The sequence below is a fragment of the Pyrgilauda ruficollis genome, unplaced genomic scaffold (genome assembly GCF_017590135.1).
Source record: "Pyrgilauda ruficollis isolate IOZ18807 unplaced genomic scaffold, ASM1759013v1 scaffold12, whole genome shotgun sequence".
Classification (NCBI taxonomy): Eukaryota; Metazoa; Chordata; class Aves; order Passeriformes; family Passeridae; genus Pyrgilauda; species Pyrgilauda ruficollis.
In genome coordinates, this window is record NW_024510321.1 from 3,844,651 (window position 1) to 3,867,509 (window position 22,859).

General features: G+C 41.7%; 1 protein-coding gene across 1 annotated transcript in view; it reads right to left on the reverse strand.

Moving 5' to 3' along the window:
• Positions 1-6,612: 6,612 nt before the first annotated feature.
• XYLB (xylulokinase) overlaps positions 6,613-22,859 on the reverse strand; it is an 82,052-nt gene continuing 65,805 nt past the window's right edge. Inside the window, exons 16-19 of the mRNA XM_041488245.1 lie at positions 21,133-21,191; positions 16,809-16,896; positions 14,545-14,639; positions 6,613-6,844 (exon numbers count right to left, since the gene is read on the reverse strand). Of these exons, the coding sequence (XP_041344179.1) occupies positions 6,761-6,844; positions 14,545-14,639; positions 16,809-16,896; positions 21,133-21,191 (326 nt within the window). The 3' untranslated portion in view covers positions 6,613-6,760. The remainder of the gene's footprint in view (positions 6,845-14,544; positions 14,640-16,808; positions 16,897-21,132; positions 21,192-22,859) is intronic.

Below are 22,859 nucleotides of genomic sequence, written 5' to 3' on the forward strand. Positions count from 1 at the left end.
AGCAAAATGAGTCTGTGCTGAAAGGTTTTTGGGAGAGTCTGCCAAACACAGAGTCACAGAATGGTTTGGGTAAGAAGGGACCTTAAGATCATCTAGTTCCAATCCCTTTGTCATGGGCAGGGACACCTTCCACAAATGGAAAACAACAGCTGTATTTTCTCAGCCAAGAATCACTCTGAGGAAAATAAAATACTTTCAGAGCAAGGCAGGGCTTGAAATGAAGTTTATTTGCTTATTCATTCAGTTGAACCCTCTGACTAAATCACATATTGGATTAGCTGCATTCAATGTCTTCTCTTTCCTCTGCTTGGGTAGGTGTTCCTTCTAAGGGACAACAGTTGTGGGGAGCCAAATAATTTAACTGAGAAATGGAAATTGGGAAAACATATTGCTGCCTTTTGACAAGATCTTTCTTGATTAAAAGGGTGTTTCTGCTATATGTAACTGTCCTCAAGCAGGGCAGTAACCCAGCAAAGAAATTATTCCAGGAGTGACAGGGGAATGTCCCACACTAACCTAACAAGCTGTGACAGCCATGTGAAGAGATGCTCCCAGGTGGCATAAGCTGTGATATCAAAGTTGTTACACAGCATGGCTTCAGTGACTTTTTAAGGAGAATTCCATCTTCCAAAACATCAGTATTTATCAGACCTGGAAGAGAGTTGAGGTTTCAGGAGCGTAGTGCATACCTGTCAATCAGAGAGTCCTCGAACAGCAAGTGGAGCAGACCTTTGTTTTCCTTTGCTTTCCTTTGCTTTCCTGTGCAGACCTTTGTTTTCTTGTGCAAAGCTTGTCTCAGTCTTAAGGGAGCTGTCTTTCACTGCACCAGGGTTCTGAGCTTGCAGGCATAACACAAATGCCTGGGAGAGTCCAGCTTGAAGGGATAAACACAAGCAAGGGCATGCAAATAAAGGACAAAAAGCAAGACTGGAGTACCAAAGCTCTCAGACCGTGTCTGCTGGATACTTCCATGCAGGTGTGTGGAGAGGCAGTGTGAGAGGGTTTGGGCAGGTGAGTCTCATGAATTTGACAGTAAAGACAGAGCAGTCATGGAATAAGGGAGCTTTCCAGCTGTAGAGTGGTAAATGGGGACAAATCTCATCTCCAAAGCTGAGACAAGCTTTCAATCAAGTCTTCAGGAGTTTTGGCACAGGAGAAATCAGCTTTTTCTGTCCTCTTCTCCACACCACTGCCTTTCTACTCAGCAGGGAGAACCTGCTCACTCAGGAGACAAATCACCTGATCTGTTGTAGACATCTGCCACAAGGTAAGATGAACAACAACCAGAAACTCCTCTCCCTTGTGATCCTCTCCTTTGATTGCTAAAGGAGCCCATATGACAGCAGACAGAGATGTCTACACTGGTCAGATGAATCTCACACCTGAATGACCAGACTCCTTTTGGCTGATGAGATGCTAAAAGAGGAATGACAACCAGATGGATGCATTACAGAGCACTCTGCCAACGTACACCAAATAAAAGAATCTTACGAATGTGTCACAAATACCTGTCATCTAAAGATATTAGAGCAAAAAGCATCTCTCACAATTAATGATATCCCCAAAGTAGTCAGGCTGGTGATTGAACATCATGTCTAATGGGCTGATGGGCAGGCTGACACATCAGAGGTGACTCAGTGGAAGACTGGAATCAGAGATTGTAGCAGTATCCATAGGCAGTGACAGCTGCTCCTTCACCCTTCCCTCAGAGTATGTGCTTCAAGAACACTGAACCAAGTCACTGAGCTCCCACAGTGGTTGAGATGTTCCCAGAAGCCTGGGATCACCACAGAAACATTGTTCTGTTTGTCAAGGCCAACTTTTAGAAGTGGCAGAGAAGCAGAAGAACAAGAAAAGCAAAGCTTCTCTTGGGGCTGGATTTCAGCAAAGTGTCACATAAGAGAAGTTCTCAGCATCCCTCAGAAGTGGAAACAGCAAACAAGGTAAATCATCTACAAGAAAATGTAGTTATCTGCTCTAAAAGAGGAATAAACTGGTTCTAGGGGGAAAAAATAATCCAAAAATACTACATTCTGGCAATGTAAGCTGTGATGGCTGAAAGATAAACCACTTGAACTGACCAATCAGAGGCTGGATCCAGACTGCAAAGTACAGAGAGTGAGCAGGGATTACCCAAAGAATTAATTCAGACTTCTTTTGCCTTGCACATCACATAGTGGTTTTGACCAGCACAAAATGAGCTTAAAGTAGTAAAGAGGTAAGATCCTTTGGTGCAGACATTATGTTGTAACCAATTTGCACAGGAGTATAAAATTTCAAGCCACATGGAATCAGGACTACAGTCAGCTTCAGAAAAGCTTGTTAGGGAAATGCTCCTCACAGAACAGTGATGTCCTGGTATCAGATGAGTGAAAGTTCTGCCTATTTTCCTTTGCCATTTGTTTGGCCATTTCAATTTGCACTGACATGCAAATTTAACATGAGGATCAAGATTTCACCAAAACCAAAATGAGAGAGGTTACATGAAAAATCATCAGCTGAGGAGAAGAAAAATCCAAATTAGTCCCTTTCTCCTACAGAGGAGATTCTAAACTGGCCTGGCATTGATGACAACACCAAGACCAGACAGTTTAGGTCTCTAAAATGTTGGTCTTTTTTCCCCTCAGCCCCTAATCTGCATGCAGCAGTCTGGGGATCAAGGTAATAAAAATGAGGATAAAACAAATTATTTGTTCAAAGTCCTGCTTTGGCTTTTTGTGGCTTTAGATACATCCTTCACTGCACTGCTCTGTGGTCTGTGGTGGTAGCGCAACTCCAAAGGAAAAGCAAGCTGCAAAACAAAAAGGTCCCCCCGGGATCACACACAGCAGTATTCAGCTCAATTACTTATTAAAGCACCGACACAGCATAAATTTTTTTTTCAGTACATTACTTATTCAATCAGAGCTCCAACACTCTCAGACTGATCCCTTAAGAAAAAGCAAACATCTTTCCCTGTTTGTTTCCAGCTGCATCACAAAAGACTTTAAATACTTCAGGCTGCAAAGAAAACTGTTTGTCTTTGGGTTGTTGCACAGCAAGAGCTTGTGGGTGAATCCAGTGAAGCTCTGATTGACTGGTGAGAGCACAGGGCCATCGAGCTGGGAAAGGTGCTTGCATTTTTCCATGTAACTCCATGACCCACCTCCAACCTGGAGTAGCTTTACCCGTGTGGGACAGGAGCTGCAGGCAAGGCAGTGGGGAACAATCTCTTTGTGGCAATCAAGTGTTTGGTTTGTTTTTTTGTTTTTTTTACAGGAGGTAAGATTAATTTTCCGTCAAGTTATTCCAGACTGGGAATAGTTCATCAGATATTTAAACACAGAAGCTGAACTTTCGTCTAGGCAAGATGGGCATGCCTTGTTGCTCACCTTGAAGAACACTAAGGTTCCCTGTGGAGGAGGGAGGGAATCAACCTCTATCAAATATTTAGAGGTAGAAGCTGTTGCCTTGCCTTTAGATTTCTCTTAGCTAAGTTGTTAAGTGATAGAATCACTGAGGTTGGAAAACTGAGGCTGGAATCATTGAGGTTGGAATACAGCTCCAAGATCATCAAGTCCAGCTGATACCATAACACCACCTCTGCTCCAAACATCCAGAGTACCATAAGGTAGAGAAGCTGGCAAAAAGCCACGTGGTTTTGGAAACCAAAGGGCACCAGATCCTTCCATCACTTTTTTAAAGGTATGTGAGAGCAAGCACCTGTGTTTCCTTGGTGAGATAATGTGCATTCCTAGAAGGACAAAAATAAAAGAGTAGTAGAAGTCTTACAACAGAATTTCTTCAAAGGACCTTTCAAGGGAGAGATTTATTGAGTCTTATTCTATCAGACACTAGTCAGTGAACATGTGCAACTTGGGTGAGCTGGGAAAAAAATGAGCTTGTCTATAAATTCTTGTACTCCAGACACTGTTCCTCAGAGGCCAGCCCTAATAAACCCTCACCACAGCAATACTATAATTCAGTGGTGGCTCACTCTTCAGAGCCCTGCATCCCAGTCTTTTCTCAGGCACTCCTGCAGCAAACACACCCTGAGGACACAGTGCTTTAATGTGGGACAGGTCAGAGAGCTCCAGCCCAGCCCAACAGACAAAGAAGTGTCTCCTCTCCCCATCCAGAGAAGAGCTCAGGCCCAGAAAGTAGTTAAATCATCCAGACAATATCCTACTAGCACCACAAAATACTTTGCTAGGAGCCAAGATATTAACTAGAAATGTTCTGCAATGTGCTATGAGCTGGGAAATGTGAGCTTTAATCTTCCTCAGCTGAGTAAGAAACTGATCTTGAGCTTTCCATTTCACAAGCAAATAAAGCCAGAAAGCTACAAGAGACAATAATCATCTCACCCTGACAAAACTAATGAGCTACTCAGGAAACTGTCACCAAAACTGCACAAAGCTGAAAGATGTAGAGAAGGCAGAGTTACTGAATGCCTTCCTTTCATCAGTCTTCACCAACAAGACTGGACCTCAGGAATCTCTGTCCCAGGAGCCATGGGTAGGTGAATGTCAGGGGGAAGAGCTTCCTTTGGTCATCAAGGGTCTGATGAATTTCTCTTACAAGGAAAGGGTGAGGAGCTGGGGCTGTTCAGCCTTGACATAGACCAGGCTCTCCTCAGTGGCACCCAGCAGTGGGACAAGAAGAATGGGCAGGAACTGATGCCCAGAAAGTTCCACCTGAACATGAGGAAGAACCTCTTTACCGGGCAGTGGCCAAGCACTGGATCAGATCACTCAGAGAGGGTTTAGAGTCTCCTTCACTGGAGATATTCCAGAGCCATCTGGACACAATCCTGTGCTGTGTGCCTTGGGTTAACCCTCTTGGAGCAGGGAGCTGGGACCAGATCACCCCTGTGGCCCCTTCCAACCTGACCCATGCTGTGATTGTGACCTCTCCAACCCCTTCCCTGTGTGGTTAACTTTGACTCTGCCATTAACCTGGCAGAACTTCAGGCTAATGATGATGGTAATGCTGCTTAAACTAGCAGGCATTGTTTAACTTGCATTAATTAATCCTCTGCATTTCTCTTACAGCCTTGCTCAATGACAAAACAACTGCTGACAGTGGAGACCTGCAAGAAATATTATATGTTTTAGTACTGTACCTTTGGACCCAGAATAATAAGCACATAAAAGAGATAGATGTGTATTTCTAATGCCACCTTTTAAAGCAATTGCTTAAAAGAATCCTGCTTTAGCAACTCGGAAATGTAATTCTTGACCTTCCTGAGTAATCATGCTAATATCAGGAGAAGTTGCAATTATTCAGTTGTGAAAAAAAGAAGGTACTGTTTGTACTCAAAAGTGGAGCACTTAAATATAAAAGAGAGGCCGAAGGAGGAATGTGAGTATTCCCTGGCCACTCCAGAGGTGAGTCATGGCAAAGGGTTCCCAATTTCAACAGGATGTGGCAGGGATAGGGAGAGTGCTCCTATGCCCCCAAAATGTGAAGAACATGAATTTGAGTCATCCAGCTCCAGCAGGGCACAATCCAGCTCTCAGTCAATAAAGAGATCCTCTACTCTCTACAATTCCCTGGCTAATTCCCAAGACACATTACAGCTTTACAGGAAGGGAAGAAAAGCTTCAGTCACTCTCATTAAACAATCTGCTTTATTCCCAGGAGAAATTTTATCCTAAGGGAAAGATACCAGCTCCACAGAAGGCAGTAAAGTGTTCCCACTTGCACAGGGGTGTTCATTCAAATTCTGCAACTTCCACACATCTTTGCAGAAAGATCTCCTGGCTCACATTTTCTAAGATTTTCTCAGCTAGAGGCCACTTAATCTGGACTAAAACATTTGAAGTGAAACAGCAGCAACAGAGCAAGACAATCAAGCTGTTGTATTCAAGATCTCCAAGAAAGATATGGGATATTGGGAGTGTAAGGAAAAAAATTTGTCTTCCTGCCCTGTTGAGAGCAGAGCATGACACAAAATTTCACAGCCATGACAAGGTGGAGGAAGAAAGAAACCCCAGGCTGGTGTGGAGATGGACTGACTCTGCTTGCTGAAGCAGAAAGAAGGTGTATGAAATTTCCCATGTTTGGTCTCTTTATTTTCTTTTTTACACAACTGATGTCAAGTAAAACACTGCACACCACACAAGGTCTCTGTGCTTTCCACAATCTATAAACCCCTGCCTTATCATGCTTTATCACACACCAGGCTTTCCATAGTATCATGTGACGAGAATTTCCCTTCTCAGAGGATCCCAGGGAGTCTTTAAAGACTTTAATCAACCTCCTCCACATATTAAAGAAAGATGAAATTAAGTCAATGTGCTTATGCTTTCTGTGTAGGCAAAGATATAAACACCTCCAAGTTACAGATGAACAGAAAGATAGTCTCAAAACATTTAAGCAAGAGAAATTGAGGAATTAAGATACTTTGCTAGACAGTATGCAGAGGCTGGCATGCCAAACACACAGAATCAAAGCTGACAGAGATGGGTAGAGTGACTCACATACACAAGGAACTTGACTTTGTCACCCAGCTCTTCCAAAACAGCAAGCACATTCTGAAAAGTACCTAAGAAAAATTGAGGCCACAAACACACAGAGCAATATGATGCTTTTTTAATCAGGTTTTCAATCACAATGTAATATTTTGCCCACCAACACACTCAAACACAGACATTTTAAAATTATTTGTCTACAAAGAGGAACGAAATGATTTAAACAGCTCCAGTAAATTCTGAGCAAATCTCTTCTGATCTTCTCCTTGGGAGTCTGCTCAGACACATATAAATTTTATTTGCTTCTATTTCACAAGACAAGAAGAGGCTGGGTTGTAGATAACCTTCTGTTCAAGCTCAGCATATCTTTTCAGAAGTGGACGATAGAGCTAAAAAGGAAAAAGAAATAAATATGTCTCGTTGAAAAATTAGATTTTTAAATTACACTGCAGTTAAAAAGCATCTTCAGACATGAAAAATGCAGCATCTTCACAAGTACCTGAAGGTTTGGGCTGGTTTTTCCCCAATTTGCTCATGAAAGTGCTGCAGTTTTCCCTCTTTAAATGTCACAATCCTTTTTACCATCACCTTTACAGCTTAATTTTATGGCACGCACAGGTTGTTCTTATTGTGACTGGGCTCTTGCTATAAGCAGAAGCCATTACTTCCAGCAGAAGCAGCTCAGCTAAAGTCACCTCTCCCAGTGTGATATGCCCCCTCAGTAATAGCTGTGCTAATCACCCAGGCAGAACTCCTGTCCTTGCCTCCCTCCACTGCCCCAGGATGGATCACTGCCTCTGCCTCCTCCTCCTCTGCCTCGCTAATCACCCCACTGCACCCTCCAGCACAGGCAGCTGGGTCCTCCTCGGCCAATGTGCTGAGCAGGGCCTTCTAAAATTCACTTCACACTCCCTCTCAGACTCCTGTACCTGTCTGAGCTGCTTCTCTAATACACATCCTTCACAGCCACAACCTTCCCCATCCACAGGCTGCTCCATGGCCATGTTCCTTGCTCCCCAGACCCACAGGGACAAATTCAGACCCGGCTTTTACCCACAGCTACACCAAGTATCTGAGTAGCTTGTTTGTATTTTCCTAGCTAGAATTTTCCAGCAGTTTTTAGCTACAGTATTGTAGCTATAAACCATAAAAAGAAGAACCAAGACTCAAATGTATTCAAAACCCCAGACTCCTGACACGTCCTGCACTTTCAGATATGGGTGAGATCCATGACATGAGAAACCCTGAATAAATCTCTACTCTGGCTCCAACCAAAAACTGTACTTCATCTAGATCTTGGAGATGCACCTTTCCCCTTATCTCCTCCCTCTGGTGTTAACTGTCCCTCTAATAAAATCAGTGCTGTGACAAGCCATACCAGGACAGCTTTGCACATTTGCCGGCTCCAGCACAAAGAAGGGAATGCCAGGAGCCAGTGCAGGGTCTGGTACAGGCTTGAGCAGTCCCTAGGAAGATGCCATAAGGTCACACCCCTGCCACAGTGAATCCTAGAGGCTGCCAGTCTGGTCTGCAAGCCCTCTGCACTGACTCATAATCAGGGCAGCCTCACTCCCAGCTCCAGGTTCAGAGGGGTTATAGAGCCATAATGAATCATAGCCAGCAAACTGAATTACTGCTCTCATCAGTAAGAGAGATCCAGCATTTCAATGCATTTTATCCTTTTCAGGACGGCCAACAACAGTGTGTGTACAGGTATGAAAAATTCAGGAGGAAAATGTTTCAGGTGTAAACTATGGGGATGTAGTAGGAGACCAGCTTCTTCCTGGGCAGGTCTCTGTACAGTCCTGCAGTGTCTGTAACAGCCACATTTTCCCAGATTAAAAATAAAATTTAAAAAAAAAATCACAAAGTTTACTCATCTAGGAAATAAAAAGCAGTGGTTTTTTGTTTTCTGTTTCAACTGATGGCAAAATACCCAGTTTTTATGTTTCCCTTCTGTTGAATGATAGTTTAAGATAGACCAGTGAAAACTGGATTTATCTCTTCATTCCCATTTCTACCTTCCACAACAGCAGGTGGAAGTGACTTAATGGACACATTCTGCAGATGGATCTAGTTTTGACCAACTCCTTCCTTTTTACAAACTAGATGTTACAGAATTTAAAGTTTCATTTCTACATTTCTATAACAGATTAAGTATATGGAGGGGTAGAAGAGAAGGAGCACCCACAGCAAGTGGAAAGAGACACTGTTCATTAGCCAAGACACCAAAAAATGGTTTTTAAAGCCATCTCACAGTGACTGAGTCTTACAGTGTCTTCCACTGATTAAAGCAGAGAATCCTACTCACTCCTGCCTCTGCAACAGACTCATTCAGTGACCCCAGGTAAGGCATTTAACATGTGTGTGCCCCAGTTCCTCTTCTCCACAGGACAGTGATACTGAGATCCTGGAGGTTTATGCAGATTTATGGGGTTAGAAAATAAAATGCACCACTATTATGAAATGTCACATTACTCAGCATGGTATTTTTAACTAACTACATGAGGGCCTGGAGGGCTCAGAGAAGTACATATATATATTCTTTTCATGTTCCCAAAGAACATGAAAATATTGCTCTCATTTCTGGTAAATATGCACATCAGAGTAAACAAAACATTGAGCAGGCAACTATGACTATACTGGGAGTATCAGTATTTCAAATAAAACCAGCTCCTCTATTCACTGAAGCATCTGTAATGAAGACTGGCTATTTCTTACTTCACTATTCTGTAAATTTGATAAGTGCTAAGTGCTTCTCAGCAAAGATTCAGCACAGCAAAGCTGCATTGGTAAGTGAGCTCAGGCATTGAGAAAGCAGGCTCCATATTATTTGCCCATCAGTATTTTTACAAAATGCACACAACACATTTACCAGAAGGCTGGGAAGTATTATTGTTAATACATCACTCTAAATTAAAATGTGTCAAAATAAATGAACAGCCACATTTACTGACACAGTTTCTTTTCCTGTTTATTGGACTTAAGCACTTAGCTTGCTAATTGAGAAAATTCAGGCATTTGCAATAAGCTTCTCAGCCATTAGTGTAAATGAATCCTGCATTATGGACCATATGAAAAAAGAAATTGCAAACAAATAGTTAAGAATATTTCCTGTACTCTATTCCTGCTCTTTGGGATAAAAAGCTGCACAGTTCAGAGGGATAAGCAAAGCCTTAAATTCCTCCTCCTCAGGGAATTTGGCTGTAATACCACCAGTACATCACAGCTGATAAGTGCAGCAGTGCCACAGGCTTTTCAAAAGCAGTATTTTTCATGCCAGCTGAGGTTTGGGGCCGGAGCAGTGCAGCTCCCATGAAACACAGAGAAGAAAAACCAAACAGCACCAACCCGGAGCATGGCCTGAGTGTGCACCCAGGTGTGTCTGGGGAAGGTGATTCTCCACGTCTGTCATGACTGAAGCGCCTCCACAGAGCCTTGGGCAGCTCCTCCTGTGCAATTCTGGGAGTGTCTTTCCTGAGGCCATTATATAGATGTATTTTTATAATTGAGGTCCAAAGGGAAAAAAGGGCTCTCAATAATGCATAAAACACAAGGACATAAATTCCCACTCTGCCATAGCCTCAAACCTAATCTATCAAACCGTGATATTTAATAAAAGTAATTACATGTATCGCAACACAAACCTTATTATTGTCCATAATTTAATTGTCCTTGCTTAATTATGGCCCTTTCTCCAGCTTATCTTTATAGCCTACTCCACAACGCTGACAATACTCTGACTGTTTCATTTACAAACCCTAAACTTCCCTCCTGGGACAATTTGGGCACATTCTGACAGTCCCACAACTAAAGAAAATGCTAATGATTAATAATACATTATTACAGGGAATAATTTAACTTGCCCTCTCTGAAAAATGCATTTGTACAATGCTACCTTGTTCTGTAGAACAAATGAAATGTTTCATCCTGTTACTACATTACATACCACATTGCCAGCCTATGTACTCAACAGGGCTTTTACTGTTTAGATTGTGCCTGCCACCTTCTAAGAGCAAAAGCAGCTACAAATTATTACTACAAGTGACAATCCACACGGATCCTCCTATCTCCTGCAATGCTCCGTTAGCCAATCACTGGAGCAATTCAAAATTTACAAATTACAAAGATGATGCTGATGATTATCTAATTTTAATCTACCCGAGTACATTTAATCTACCCTGAATAGATTAAAATTAATCAGTCTTTCACAAACACTTGCTACTTTTGATGTGTTCCTTTTTTTTAAACCAAAGTCAAATTACTCATAGAGGTTTGCTGAAGAAATCAAGAGTTCTTTTATTTTTCAAATCATAGTAGTTGTTCATTATTCTTAACAGAGAAAGAATACTCATAAAGCAGAAACAATAAAACAGTATTCTGAAATACTCTGAAGACTTCTCCAAGGAACCACACCTGAGACAATTGCATTCTTTACTTCAGATATCCATTCTGCAAGCCTATCTTTATCAGTTTAAAAAAATTATTGGCTACACAAATCAACTTAATCAAACTTCTATCAATACCTATTATATTTTTGTGGTTGCATTATTATTACCTACTTTGCACTACAAAACCAACCTAAACCAATTCTAGAAAACAACTTCCCCCCTCCAAAATCTAACTCAACAAAATATAATTATTTTAAATCAATAAATAGGTCATTATAACCTTCCTGGGTAATAGGGTCATTTCTATAAATCCACCCACTTACAAGGCAATTCACCAAAGTCAAGAAAACCTGTTAGATTTACATTTTCCCTTCCTGAATTTTTGCAAGATTAATACATCTCAGCAGAGTCAATAATGCAATCAAAAATCACACATCCAGAGGTAGTGAGCTGCCCTATGCCTTCTCCCTGGAAAACCCCACAGGACAATATCACAACCAATCTGGCACTCTGTCACACGGCTTGTATAAACACAAGTGACCAACTCCCAGACAATCATGTTCTCTCTCATGTTTTATTCTTGCTTAATTAACCAACTAGCCAACCATCCTTGTTTTAATAGATTACTGAAATAGATATGAATTCTAATGCTAAAATAACAGATTATTTCTGTCTGTTAACATCTATTTGTTGCTCTAGAATCTCCTGGTTATTTTTATCATGCTTAGTGGTTCTGATTAATCTTTTTCCTCGGGGAAGAGAGGAGGCCCCAGAGAGGTGAAATGACTCTTTAATTTTTGCTATGCTGGAAAAAAAGGAGGAAGGATTAATCAGATTAACCCACAGATGACTGACTTGAACTAGTCTGGTTGAGTGAGTGACCAAGGACTATCACCACAGTGGTTCCCACCAGAACACCTCATGACCCATTTGGGTATTGAAGGAATTAGTAACAAGCTCAGATTAATACCCCTATCCTACAAAAATACTGGGAAATCAGGTTCAGCTAAGAGACTGGGGGTCATACCCACAGAGAGGGATTCATCCTCTTTGAAATGGTCTCTTCAAGGCACCATGGTCTGCTGCAGGACAAAGTCACATTGTTGCCAAGCAAGTTGGAACTTTTGAGACTTCAGTTTCCACTAACTACTGATTCATCGCCCACCACAAGCCCTGTGTTCCCCATCTTGTGACTTTATTCCATTTTACCTGCCCATCAGTTTAATTGAACCAGAAGTGCTGCTTTGTGCGCCCTGCCCTTGCTTTTTAAAATCACATTCATTATCACAAATGATCCCTCAGAAATCAAAGAAACGCTTTTTGCATTTTTGGTTCCTGGAAACCCCTGCCGTGGGCATAAGCCTTGGCAAGGAAGGAGAAGCTTCATCAAACTGTCCCATCTGACCTCTGTCTATAGGAGGTTTTCCTCTCTCCAATGATCTAACACATTGTCTCCAACCTATACCAGGAAGAAAGGATGAAACCAGAGCAGATTGCTGTGTTATGACCTGTTTTTTCTCCACCCTGCCAAGATCTAGCTGTAGCCGTCCAAAAAATGTAAAGAAGTGGTTGGGGGAATATCACATTGGTGAGCCAGACTCTTTCAGAAGAGCTCCTCAGCAAGACAGGACTTAACCTCGGGATGACTTTGAAGTTTATAAAAAGAACTATCATTTAAGTGAAAGGCTCTAACCTCAACAGAATGAAATTGGATGGACAGGGAGATGCAGCTCTGTATGAAACAGAATCAAACTGACTCATTGCATTATGAATTTTTACTGCACTGTTCATGCTAGCACACTGTATTACTGACAGGCCCTCTGGCTTTCTGCAGTTTCACAGCCATGAAACTAGCCAGGGTATCCACCATCAACTGCAAAATTATAAGGCAGGAAGAAAAAAGAAATGGTGTGGAATATGTAATTGCAAGAAACTGATTTTAATGGAATGAAGCTGGAAATCTAAGCTAAAGAGCAGGAATGGTTATTCCTTCCCATGCTGTTTGGCCACTGCCTCCCTGTCATTCATTCCTATCTACTGGGGCAACAGTTCACTACTGTACATCATTTAAAACCAATAAAAAAGGTGTGCAAGGAGAGCCAGGTCTAATCATGTGGAAAAGGAAAGTACTGAGAAGGAGATAATTAACTCTTTTAGCTTCCAGGCCATTTTATGCAGAGAGGCAAACAGAAGAGGAACCGAATTCCCCAGTGATCTCTCCAGTCAGGTTCGCTTGGCCCCTGCAGGGGTACAAGGTGCTTGCAAGGCCCCCGTGAGTGACAGCTGTATTCTCTGCCCTTGAGTTTTATAGCTGAAGCAGCACCAGGGGTCAAAAGCAGGTCTCTGAGCACTCCCCACCTCCAGCCCAGCTTTTCAGCACACAGCATTTTGGGGAGGAACAGGGCAGCGACGTGAGGTTGAATCAGACACCAGGGAGCTGCTCCTGTGGTGTGCTCCCTGCAGAGAGCTTCAGCTGCAACACACGTGGCACAGGCCGCTGCTGTTAATTATTTTATCTTTTAAAATGAGGGGGGAAGATTGAGTAAATGAGATCAGATCAATCAAGTTTAAATTATTCAATGTCTTAATATTTCTGAAGGGGACTTCTATTCGATTACTGAGCTCCTCCATCTCAGTTAATAATTAAATAATACGCTGGCAGGCACAATGCAGCATGATCATTTCTATTATTACTCATGATGATATCTGGTGCTCCTCTACACATGTAGCTGGGAGTTAGTAGCTTTGGCAGATCATTAATTTCCCAGTTTAAATAAAAGCTTTAAAACATTGTTGCCTGTAGTTAGGCCACCTCCAAATCTCATAAATGGTGGAGTGGGTAAGGCTGTGCTGATGTAAAAGCTTTTACACAGCTGAAGACCTTGGTGAGATTCACCTTTGTTATTTAAACATGTGTTCTCCAGGAATCTTGCTACATTGTGTTGTTTATTTATTACTGCGCATTATATTTCAAAAGCTGTCGTAAACTAAAGCCTTTGGCTGAGAGTGAGACGTGCAGGGCTGCACTGGAGAGCCTGAGACAATGACTCCTTCCTTGGTTTTACAAGGGCTGGAATCACACAGTTACCAGCAGTGACTCTCTCCTCTGCTTTGTCTACGTGGGCCATAAAGCACAAGCCTCACCTTCAGACGTGCTGAAACTCACAGGATGGGCCCAGGACCCAAGACCTGTGCCTACTGAATCCTCCCAGCTGCCATGGCTTCAGAGGAGCTACCAGTGATTATATACAATTGCTGACCACTGTTTACAGACAGGAAGGATTTCTGGAGATGTCTTCCAAGAAGCCAGAAAGCACAATCACCACCCTTTTGTCCATGCTGCTTGCTGCAAACAACTCCAGATTATTTTGTCAAGATTATCAGTTGCAACCTGACTGACCTGTATTCAAATTCAATCAATTTCATAACTTATTTGTCCCATAAGGAAGATATTTTTCTCTCTGATCAGACCTTGTTAGGAAAATTCATTTTCACAGACCTGAGTGGTGGGATCAGATTATTGCATCATTACAACACCAAATACCTCTCAAAATCAAATCTGTCTTTACAACAAGGAATATGAACTGTGTAACAAGAGTTTCCTAAATTAATCTATTTTACTAGAAGAATTAGCAAACCACTACATTTTGAAGCAGACAGGAAATTAAAAGAAAAATGGTATTCCCAAACTTGCTCACCTCCTCAGCCCCTGGGGTGGGTGTAACAGCCAATCTGGGCTCTGGTGCTAATTTCACAACATCAGCCAAGGACACATTCCTCTCAGCTACAAGTCCTGCAATGAGAATCACAATCCTGATCAATGCAAAAAAACACCATGAGGGATGTGCCTCGACTCCCTGGCAAATTAATACATTATATTGATCTTCCCTGGTCAGGTCAGCATCCAGGATTGAAGGATAAATGGCAGAAGATCTTACATTCCTATGAGCTAGCCAGGGAAGTGGGGACTCTGTGATTGAGTTTTTGCCAATCACTTCATTTGTACCCTGGGGAACAGGTAAGCAGCAGAAATGCTACTCAACAATATCAGTAATTATTTATGGTTACAACAGTACAGTAAACAGCAGTGAAAATAGGTGGAAGCAAGGGATTCAAGGACAAAATGTGACTAAACATAAAAATGAAGAGAAATGAAAACACTTTCAAGAAAATATGCCACAAATTATTAAATATATTTATATGTAAGGAAGCAGAATGATAGGAGAGTTCTGCTATGACAGCATTTTGCTTTGTGAGCAAATCACAGCACTTCAGGAGCTCCCTGCACCCCTGCTAAGACCCCCAGGCTAACTGTGAAACACCCCAGATGCACACTGCAATGTTATTAAAGAGCCCTTGCCATCAGTATTTCATTTATATTAGCAAGTCCTCACTTTTCCTCAATTCTTTTGCCTGGCAGCTGAAAGCATCAATCAAAAATGCCATTTAGGAACACACACAGCAAACCCCCTGGGGCTTGGCTGGCAGAGGACGTGAGCCCAGGAGTGTCTCCATCAGCACGGCATCCGAGATCCTCGCTCAAACGCTCTGTCAGCCAAGCCTCCACATCTCATATGCCAAGCTGGCAGAGGGAATACACATCTCACACACACACAAAATATCTGCACAAACTTTAATCATGGCTCCACATTTCACATGCATTCAAGGACGAGGATTTTGCCTGCAGCATGAGGTGCAGGGAGGCTTCTGAAGCAGCAGACAAAGTTTAAGTATAAAGAAAAACAATTTGGAAACTCGACCCACAAGGTGCAAAAATGACTTCAAATATAAAGATAATCCAAGTGTTTCCAGTGTCCTGCAAAAGCCTGCTTGGCCCGACAGAATCCTTGTGCCTTTTCTGGAGATAAAGAGGAGAGCATGCTGTGTGCATTAAACACACCAATTCAGGTTTTGGGCGTGTGATTTTCTGTGCTGTTTCCAAATGCAAGAGATCATGTAGTCTTTAGATGCTGTAATGTGACAGCAAAATTCGCTTCTAAAATTAAAACTTGGCTGATTTCTTCTGATGGCTGGTGCTATCTTTTCCATGCTTGTTGCAATCCCATGGTCTTACATGAACTTGCAGAAAAGTTACCTATGTCTTAAGGCCCAAATCGTAAAGATTCAAAATTAAAAAAGGCTAACTGAAGGTGACCTAAACAAGGACTTCCACACTCCTTGAATTGTTTAGCTGTAAGATATTAGAAACCATTTTAAAATACATGGATAAAAATTCATGGTTGGGATTCAAGTCTCAAATAGCTGGTGGCCCACCCTTAACACACACCCACATGCATTAATAGATATAAATTAAAATTAACATGTAAATCCTGGGGCTTGGACTGTTATATTACAGTGAGTGATGTAGTACAGCAAGCAAGATGACTGGTCAGCCTAAGAGTATCCAAGATTCATGCTTTTACAAGAGAAAGTGCATGGAGCCCAGGACATCTTGCATATCATTCAACTTGATGTTTAAAAGCCGGAAGATAAATATAGGTTTCATATTGGCCAGCAGTATTATAGGTCTTGTTGTCCCTGCCCTTATTGATCTTCTTTGCTAGGATCAACTTTTTGTTTGGTTTGACCATTTCAGCAACCCAGTTTACAGCCCAGTCCCCAAACTGGGGCAGCAGGCTGCATGAGCACCTTCAGTTGGCTGTATTCTTCCATGGATATAACAACTCAACATGTCAAGGTCCTAGACCTTCCCTGGACAGTACCAACACTTCTCACACCCCATCCCTTGGTTGAGAAGCATCCACCAAGCTTGGAATTACAATGTAAATTATATTCTCTGCCATAATCCAAGTGTACTAAGAGCAAAAATCCTTCTTTGACCTGTGTGACCTTCCAGTCAGATGCGCACAGCTTTACTCCCCCCTCATGCCCAGTAGCATTAATCCCAAGTATTAACCAAGTGAAATTAAACTCCCTGAGTGCTCACAGGGAGCAGCCTTACCGTGGATTGCTCTGTAAGCACTTCCCAGACAAGCAGAGTTGGCCGTGTCGATGGTGAACACGGGCGCGTTGAACACGTCGGACAGGACCTGAGGAGCATCAAAGCATCCATGAAACACAAAGGGAAAAAAAATCCTTCCTCACTGCCCAGGAAAACAAGCAGCTGTCCCAAGCCCCAGCCAAGAAGTCAGGAATCCGTGGAAAGAAGCACTGCAGGCAACAGTGAGGACTGAACTTGTCACACCACAGGGTATTGGTAATTCTGAGTTAGAGATGTAACTCCAGCCAGGAAATGAAGCCCCATTTCTCTCCAGATCTCTTGCTTACAGTCCAGAGGAGCCCTGGTTCAAGCATCATTCCTCAAAAGCTCACACAGTCAGCCCATGCTGAAGGTTCATGTCAGGGCAAGGAGACCTGCTCAGGAACCCACATCTGGAGCCTGTTTGCCTCCATCCTGTTAAGGCTGATTCAAGTGGGAAGGAAAGAGAGAAGAAGCAGTCATGGCTCCCCAGTCCTAAACTTGGATAAAAATAAACCTCCAGCAGTATGAAGGCCTGCTAAACCTTTCTTCACCTCCACCATTCACATCCTATTAGGGTCAGCAGGGAGAATGACACAGGAGCTGATTGCACAGCCTCTAAATTTCCCAGTTTTCCTGCTTTTAAGAGAACCTTAGCTATGAAGATATATTGACACATTTGGCTTGAGTAATAGAAATAAAATTTTACAGGCAAAGAAATTATTATGGTATCCAACAGATACTAAAGTTATTCCACCATGCATCATTCTGCATTGAAATCAACACCATCAGCACCTCACATCCCCTGAGCACATCTGCACTTCCCCACAGTTTAGGTTTAGATAAACAATACAGAATGGGAAAAAATAATACATATTTGGATAGGGACATAGGAGGTTTAGTAACTCCTTTCCAAAAACATTGTCAACAAATGCTTTCCATTCTGGTTTCATCACTTCTTGGACTGCAGATACCCCTTGGGCTGAGCAATGCAAGAACCAGGAAACAATTCAGATATAACCTGTGCTGGTTTTATTACTTCTGCCAAAGGGAAAAGTGTCTCACCTGACGTAAATCCATACAATTTAGTCTAAAATAAAGCCAGAATGTCCAGAATTCCAAACCATTTGGATTAGTGCAAGGCAACCCTGATCCTGGAATTTATAACCTTGCTGTAGATGGACCCCAGGGCTTCATAAAAGATTAACAAGAATTTCAATCCATGCCACCTATAGAAATATATAGTATGTGAAATTTCTAAAGGATTTTTCATTCTCTGAAATTTTGTGGAGAATTTTCAAATCAAAACTTTTTAAAATCGCAGATTTTCACAATTTAAATGAAAGTGGCCATTTGCTAACTAGAACCCAGTGGAAGCCTGAGCTTATACACTTAAAACTGTCTTTTGGTAAAACAGAAAAGTCAGGATTGGCTAATTTCATTTGCAAGCAAGCATTGAGCAGCACATGAGCTTCAATGCTAGAGGAAAAAGTGAAAAATAAATCATGGTCATATATTAAAAAGTCCTCTGGAGATTGTAAGGTCCCAGAGCTCTAGTCCCACTGCCCATCCTACCACCCAATGCTACCACTTTGCTTCAACACATTCCCCATCTGCATCTTCACCTCATCTCTAGCAGGCATACCTTGCCTTAAGTTTAAATTGTACAATCTTTTGGACAACAATTTTTTTATTTTTTTATTTTATCTCTGAGGAACCTCATACAATGCAGCTCTACTCTGTACTGATTGCTAAGAAGTGCTGCAATACTACAAATAACATTTTAACAAGTAACATTTTTTTACCACGATTATAAAATAAAAATTATTCAAAGTTCATATATTTGGTAAGTCATTTGGAACTGTGGTATCTCTCACAAATAACTTAAAATGAAACTGTTAGAGGTTCTACTGCTTAAGATAATTCACTGTGTTCCATGTGGTCATTAATCAAGCACAACATACGTTATAAAAAGCTTCCTGGAACTGTAGAGAAAGCTGCCCTACTAAATTTTTTTAACACATTTTCCTAAGTTATCTCCTTTGTGGTGTAAAATGTAGGAGTTCCTGAATGTTGATTAATTAAATGATAGTCTTTTGTAGCCCTGGAACAAATTATCCAAAATTGACCATGATAAGGGTGGAAGCTGTTATTCTTTATGCAACTGATATGGTTTCTGAGGTTTTGATTAAATTAAAAAGAAAGATCCAATTAACCAGTGATTGAATTAAGTGAATGACACTGTATTGATCATATTATTTTAAGGCACTTCTAATGAGTTTTAAAACCAGCTGAATTGTTATACGTGAAGAGCAAGCACCCCAGCCACCACTCTCCCAATCCCATGACTTTTCAGCTGTGTATGTTACCAAATTATGTATTTTAAGAACTTTTGTTTCTCTGCCTTCCTTGCACAGCAAGGAGATTCTCCTAGCACCCAAACTGAAATACAGCTTTAAAAACAAACTCCTCTGTGAATCCAATGTTTCCTGATGTACCCTTAGCAGAATTACTCCTGTAAGGTCCAATGTTTTAAGCAATTAACCAATCAGTTAATTTTCCAATGTCACATTCTTAGGCAAAGCAACTAAAGCAGATGAAGAGAAGTGACATCTGCAGGCAAAACATGCCAAATTTGCTGCTCCCCAATCAGCTGTACAGGCAGCAGTTACACACACACATGGTTTAGATGCCTTAGGAGAAAACAGCTTTTTGCTTTTTTGCTGTTCAACTTCCATTTAATCCAGCTCAGGTTTTGTGGAGCAGAGAATTGACTGCAATTGTCAAAGAGAATGGTGTGCAGCTGAGGCTGGCCTTGACTCTCTGGAGCTGACGGGAAGGGATTGGCATCTCCAGAAAACATTTCACTGTGTGTTTGGAACCTCCAGAAAACATTTCACCCTGTATTCACTGTGTGATAGATGAGCAACGCGATGGTTGACTCTCACTATTAAAAGGCAAATATTATGCATAAGTTTTATAGATTTACAGTTATGTTTTACCCCCCCTTGTATTGTTATCATGGGATGGCCTGGGTAGTTGGGACCTTCGGGAGGGTTGGCTCATTACTATGGCAACAGCTGACCTCCAGTCAAGATGTAAGAAAGTGATCTCCACCACTGGACAGCGAAGAAGGAGTCAATGGACAAGACTTTGGAAGGGGCTAAAGGGTTAAAAGTTTTCCCATGGTGGGAAAAAATCCTTTGCTCCTTGCTGTACTATTTTCTCTATTCAGTCTTCTGTTGTATTTTTTATAAGGTTTTAATAAACCTTTTAAATTTTTGGAGTGAGTATCATTTCTCACAACCATCGCCAGTGATAGGACGTGGCCCAAGATTAGAACGTCTGGTGTACATGTCTACCTGCAGGTCAGTGCTGGAGCCTGTGGTTAAAGGGGAGCATGTCAAGGCAGCCCCTGGAGCCCAGAAAGCTCCTGGGATCACCCAGAAGGAGACTTTACATTTGTTAAGTTAAAACAGCATCCGTTTTCCCCTGCGCTGCAACAGACGGGATCTCCCCCGACTACTGCAGGGTTGACAGATCGTAACCAGACATCCCATCACAGATGAGTGGATTTGGGCAGGATGAATCCCAACCCAGATGTCTCTCTCTGCACTGTCAAGGCCAGGTGAGAGGCCTCTCACCGTCTGGGAGGCAGGCTTTGCCAAGTCTCAGCGGGCAGAAGCAGAGAGCACACGGTTCTCTGCTCTCCGCAAGATGGATGAAGCATCGCAGCCAGGCTGGATGGGCAGCAGCAGCAAAAGAGGAGGTTGGGAACAAACAACAATACAACAAATCCAGCCTCCTCCCAACAAATAATATGATGCTAATAAGTAACGAAAAGGCAGGGGGTTGAGGTTCGGATGAGGGTGTTTGTTTGTTTGTTTTTGTTGTTGGGTTTTTTCAGCGTTTGCCACCAGCATAATTCTCCTTCAGTTGAAAGAAATCAATGGTTCAACTTTTGACCTGAATGACAAAAAAATCTCAGGTATTACATAAGGAGTTTCTTTGTGATTTTTTTGCTGATTGATTTGATTTAAGTGATGAGACCTAGAAATCACCAGTGCTTCAGATACACATTCATAAAACCAGTCAAGTGTGAAAAAAACTCTAAGTTCAGTGTAAAATTAGCACTGGGCTAAAGGTTTTCACACTAAACCTGAAGAAAAACCCCAAGGACCTGCAGCAGATTCATAATTCCATATCCACACCTTCCTGTGCAGCTGCAGTGATTTGGATTCACTACAGCAAAATAGAAATGGAGATGTAACTGCAGGCTCAGTTCAGGACTTAATTTTCTACTTACCTGTAAGATGTTTTTATTGTGGGATGCACCACCAGTAGCCAAAATCCTTGTTCTAGGCACTGCAATGCAATAAGAAGTACAAATCAGACTGACAGTGCATATGGTCAAGATTTGTGCTACTGAACCAAGTACAGTGAGAACAAGGAGGTGGGAGTCACAGTTCTCTCTCTGTACCTCTAATTTACCTTCTGTAAAAAAGGAGATAACACTAATTACCCACTTTTCCAAGGCACATTAGAACTCTTCCTTAGAAGAGGCAATATAAATATTGCAGATCTATTATTATTGTAGTGCTATCAATGTCAGGGAGATTTGCAAAGGAGATACAGAGTAAGAAAGGCAGTGTTATTATATTACAGCTCTGGTTTGAGGTCAGATTGGTTTGGCTCATAGCTGTATATATACAAACTGACAGATAACCTTTAAAATCAGCAGTATTTTCCAAACTTATCTCCTCATGACGTTCACAGTCAGAGTTCACTGAAACCTGGGCAATCCCTGTGTGCTTCAATGACAAGGAAGTGTGTCAAAAGGCAATTAGAGATGGCCTGAATCACTTCACTAATAAAAAAAATATCTGAATCTTCATCCAGTGCAAACCCACAGCTTTGGGGGAGTTAAAAAATATATGCTGTGTTCTTTAGGCTTAAAGAAACTCATCCTTTCTTCTACGTTACCGAATGTCTGCCTCACCATTTATTTTTGTGTGTGCCTCTCTGGAGCACGGCATGCAACAAGCCACAGAGCTATCCATAGTCACAATTCAGCAAGGAATTATAAACAGAAATAGTCCAAATGTTCTCACTGAAGTTCTTCAAAGGCTTAAAACAAAATAACTGCATAAACACTTTGATATCATACATTAAAAAACAAAATCTAAACACTTAATTACCCTGGTTTATGACAATAATAAGTGATACCATCATGTACACCCTCCCAAAAGGGAAATTTCACTGTGGTTATTGTTTTGTTATCTTAACTTCCTTTTTAATAAAAGCTAAAGATAATTTATTTCTCACAAGGCAAAGTTGGGCAGCTTACACTGATGCCCTAAATAACTTATTGTCATTTATCCTTTCAAGTATCTTAAAGACAAAAGCCCCGAAGACAGAATTAGAAATAATCAGAAGATGCAGCTCACCACACCATTTCCAGACCCCCATCTGGGTGCTCAGGTGGAGCCCAAGACCCAGACAAAGCATTGCATGGGGGACCCTCTTTTACTGATAAATTTAATTTTATTTTCCTCTTTGGAGGATATTCAGTGATGCACAAATTGGGTTTTAAAAGCCATTAGGATCTCTGTCAATGTCAGTAAACAAATAAAACAAACAGCAGAGTGACTCCTCAGGGAAAACAAGTTTCAATTATACCAACACAGAGTGACAGATTCCTGCCAAGATTATCACAACAACATAATAGCACAGAAACCAGTGAAAAATAACTAGTAAGCCTCTATTCCTAGAAACCAAACCAAACTCTAAATTATTTGCCTGGTAGTCACAATTCTGTCTTGCTAAACCTTGTTAAGAATATAAATTCTTGCAGAACTACCACATCCAATGTGAAAACACCACATTTCAGAGACAGACAGCAGGGCAGGACGAGAAACAAACACACAGGCCACACTTCCCAGCAGCCCAAACCAAAGAATAAGCCAGGCTTGCTCTCCAGTGCCTCTGGAAAGGGGCCAAAGCCACTGCTGGGCTCCCACCATCAGGAAAGAA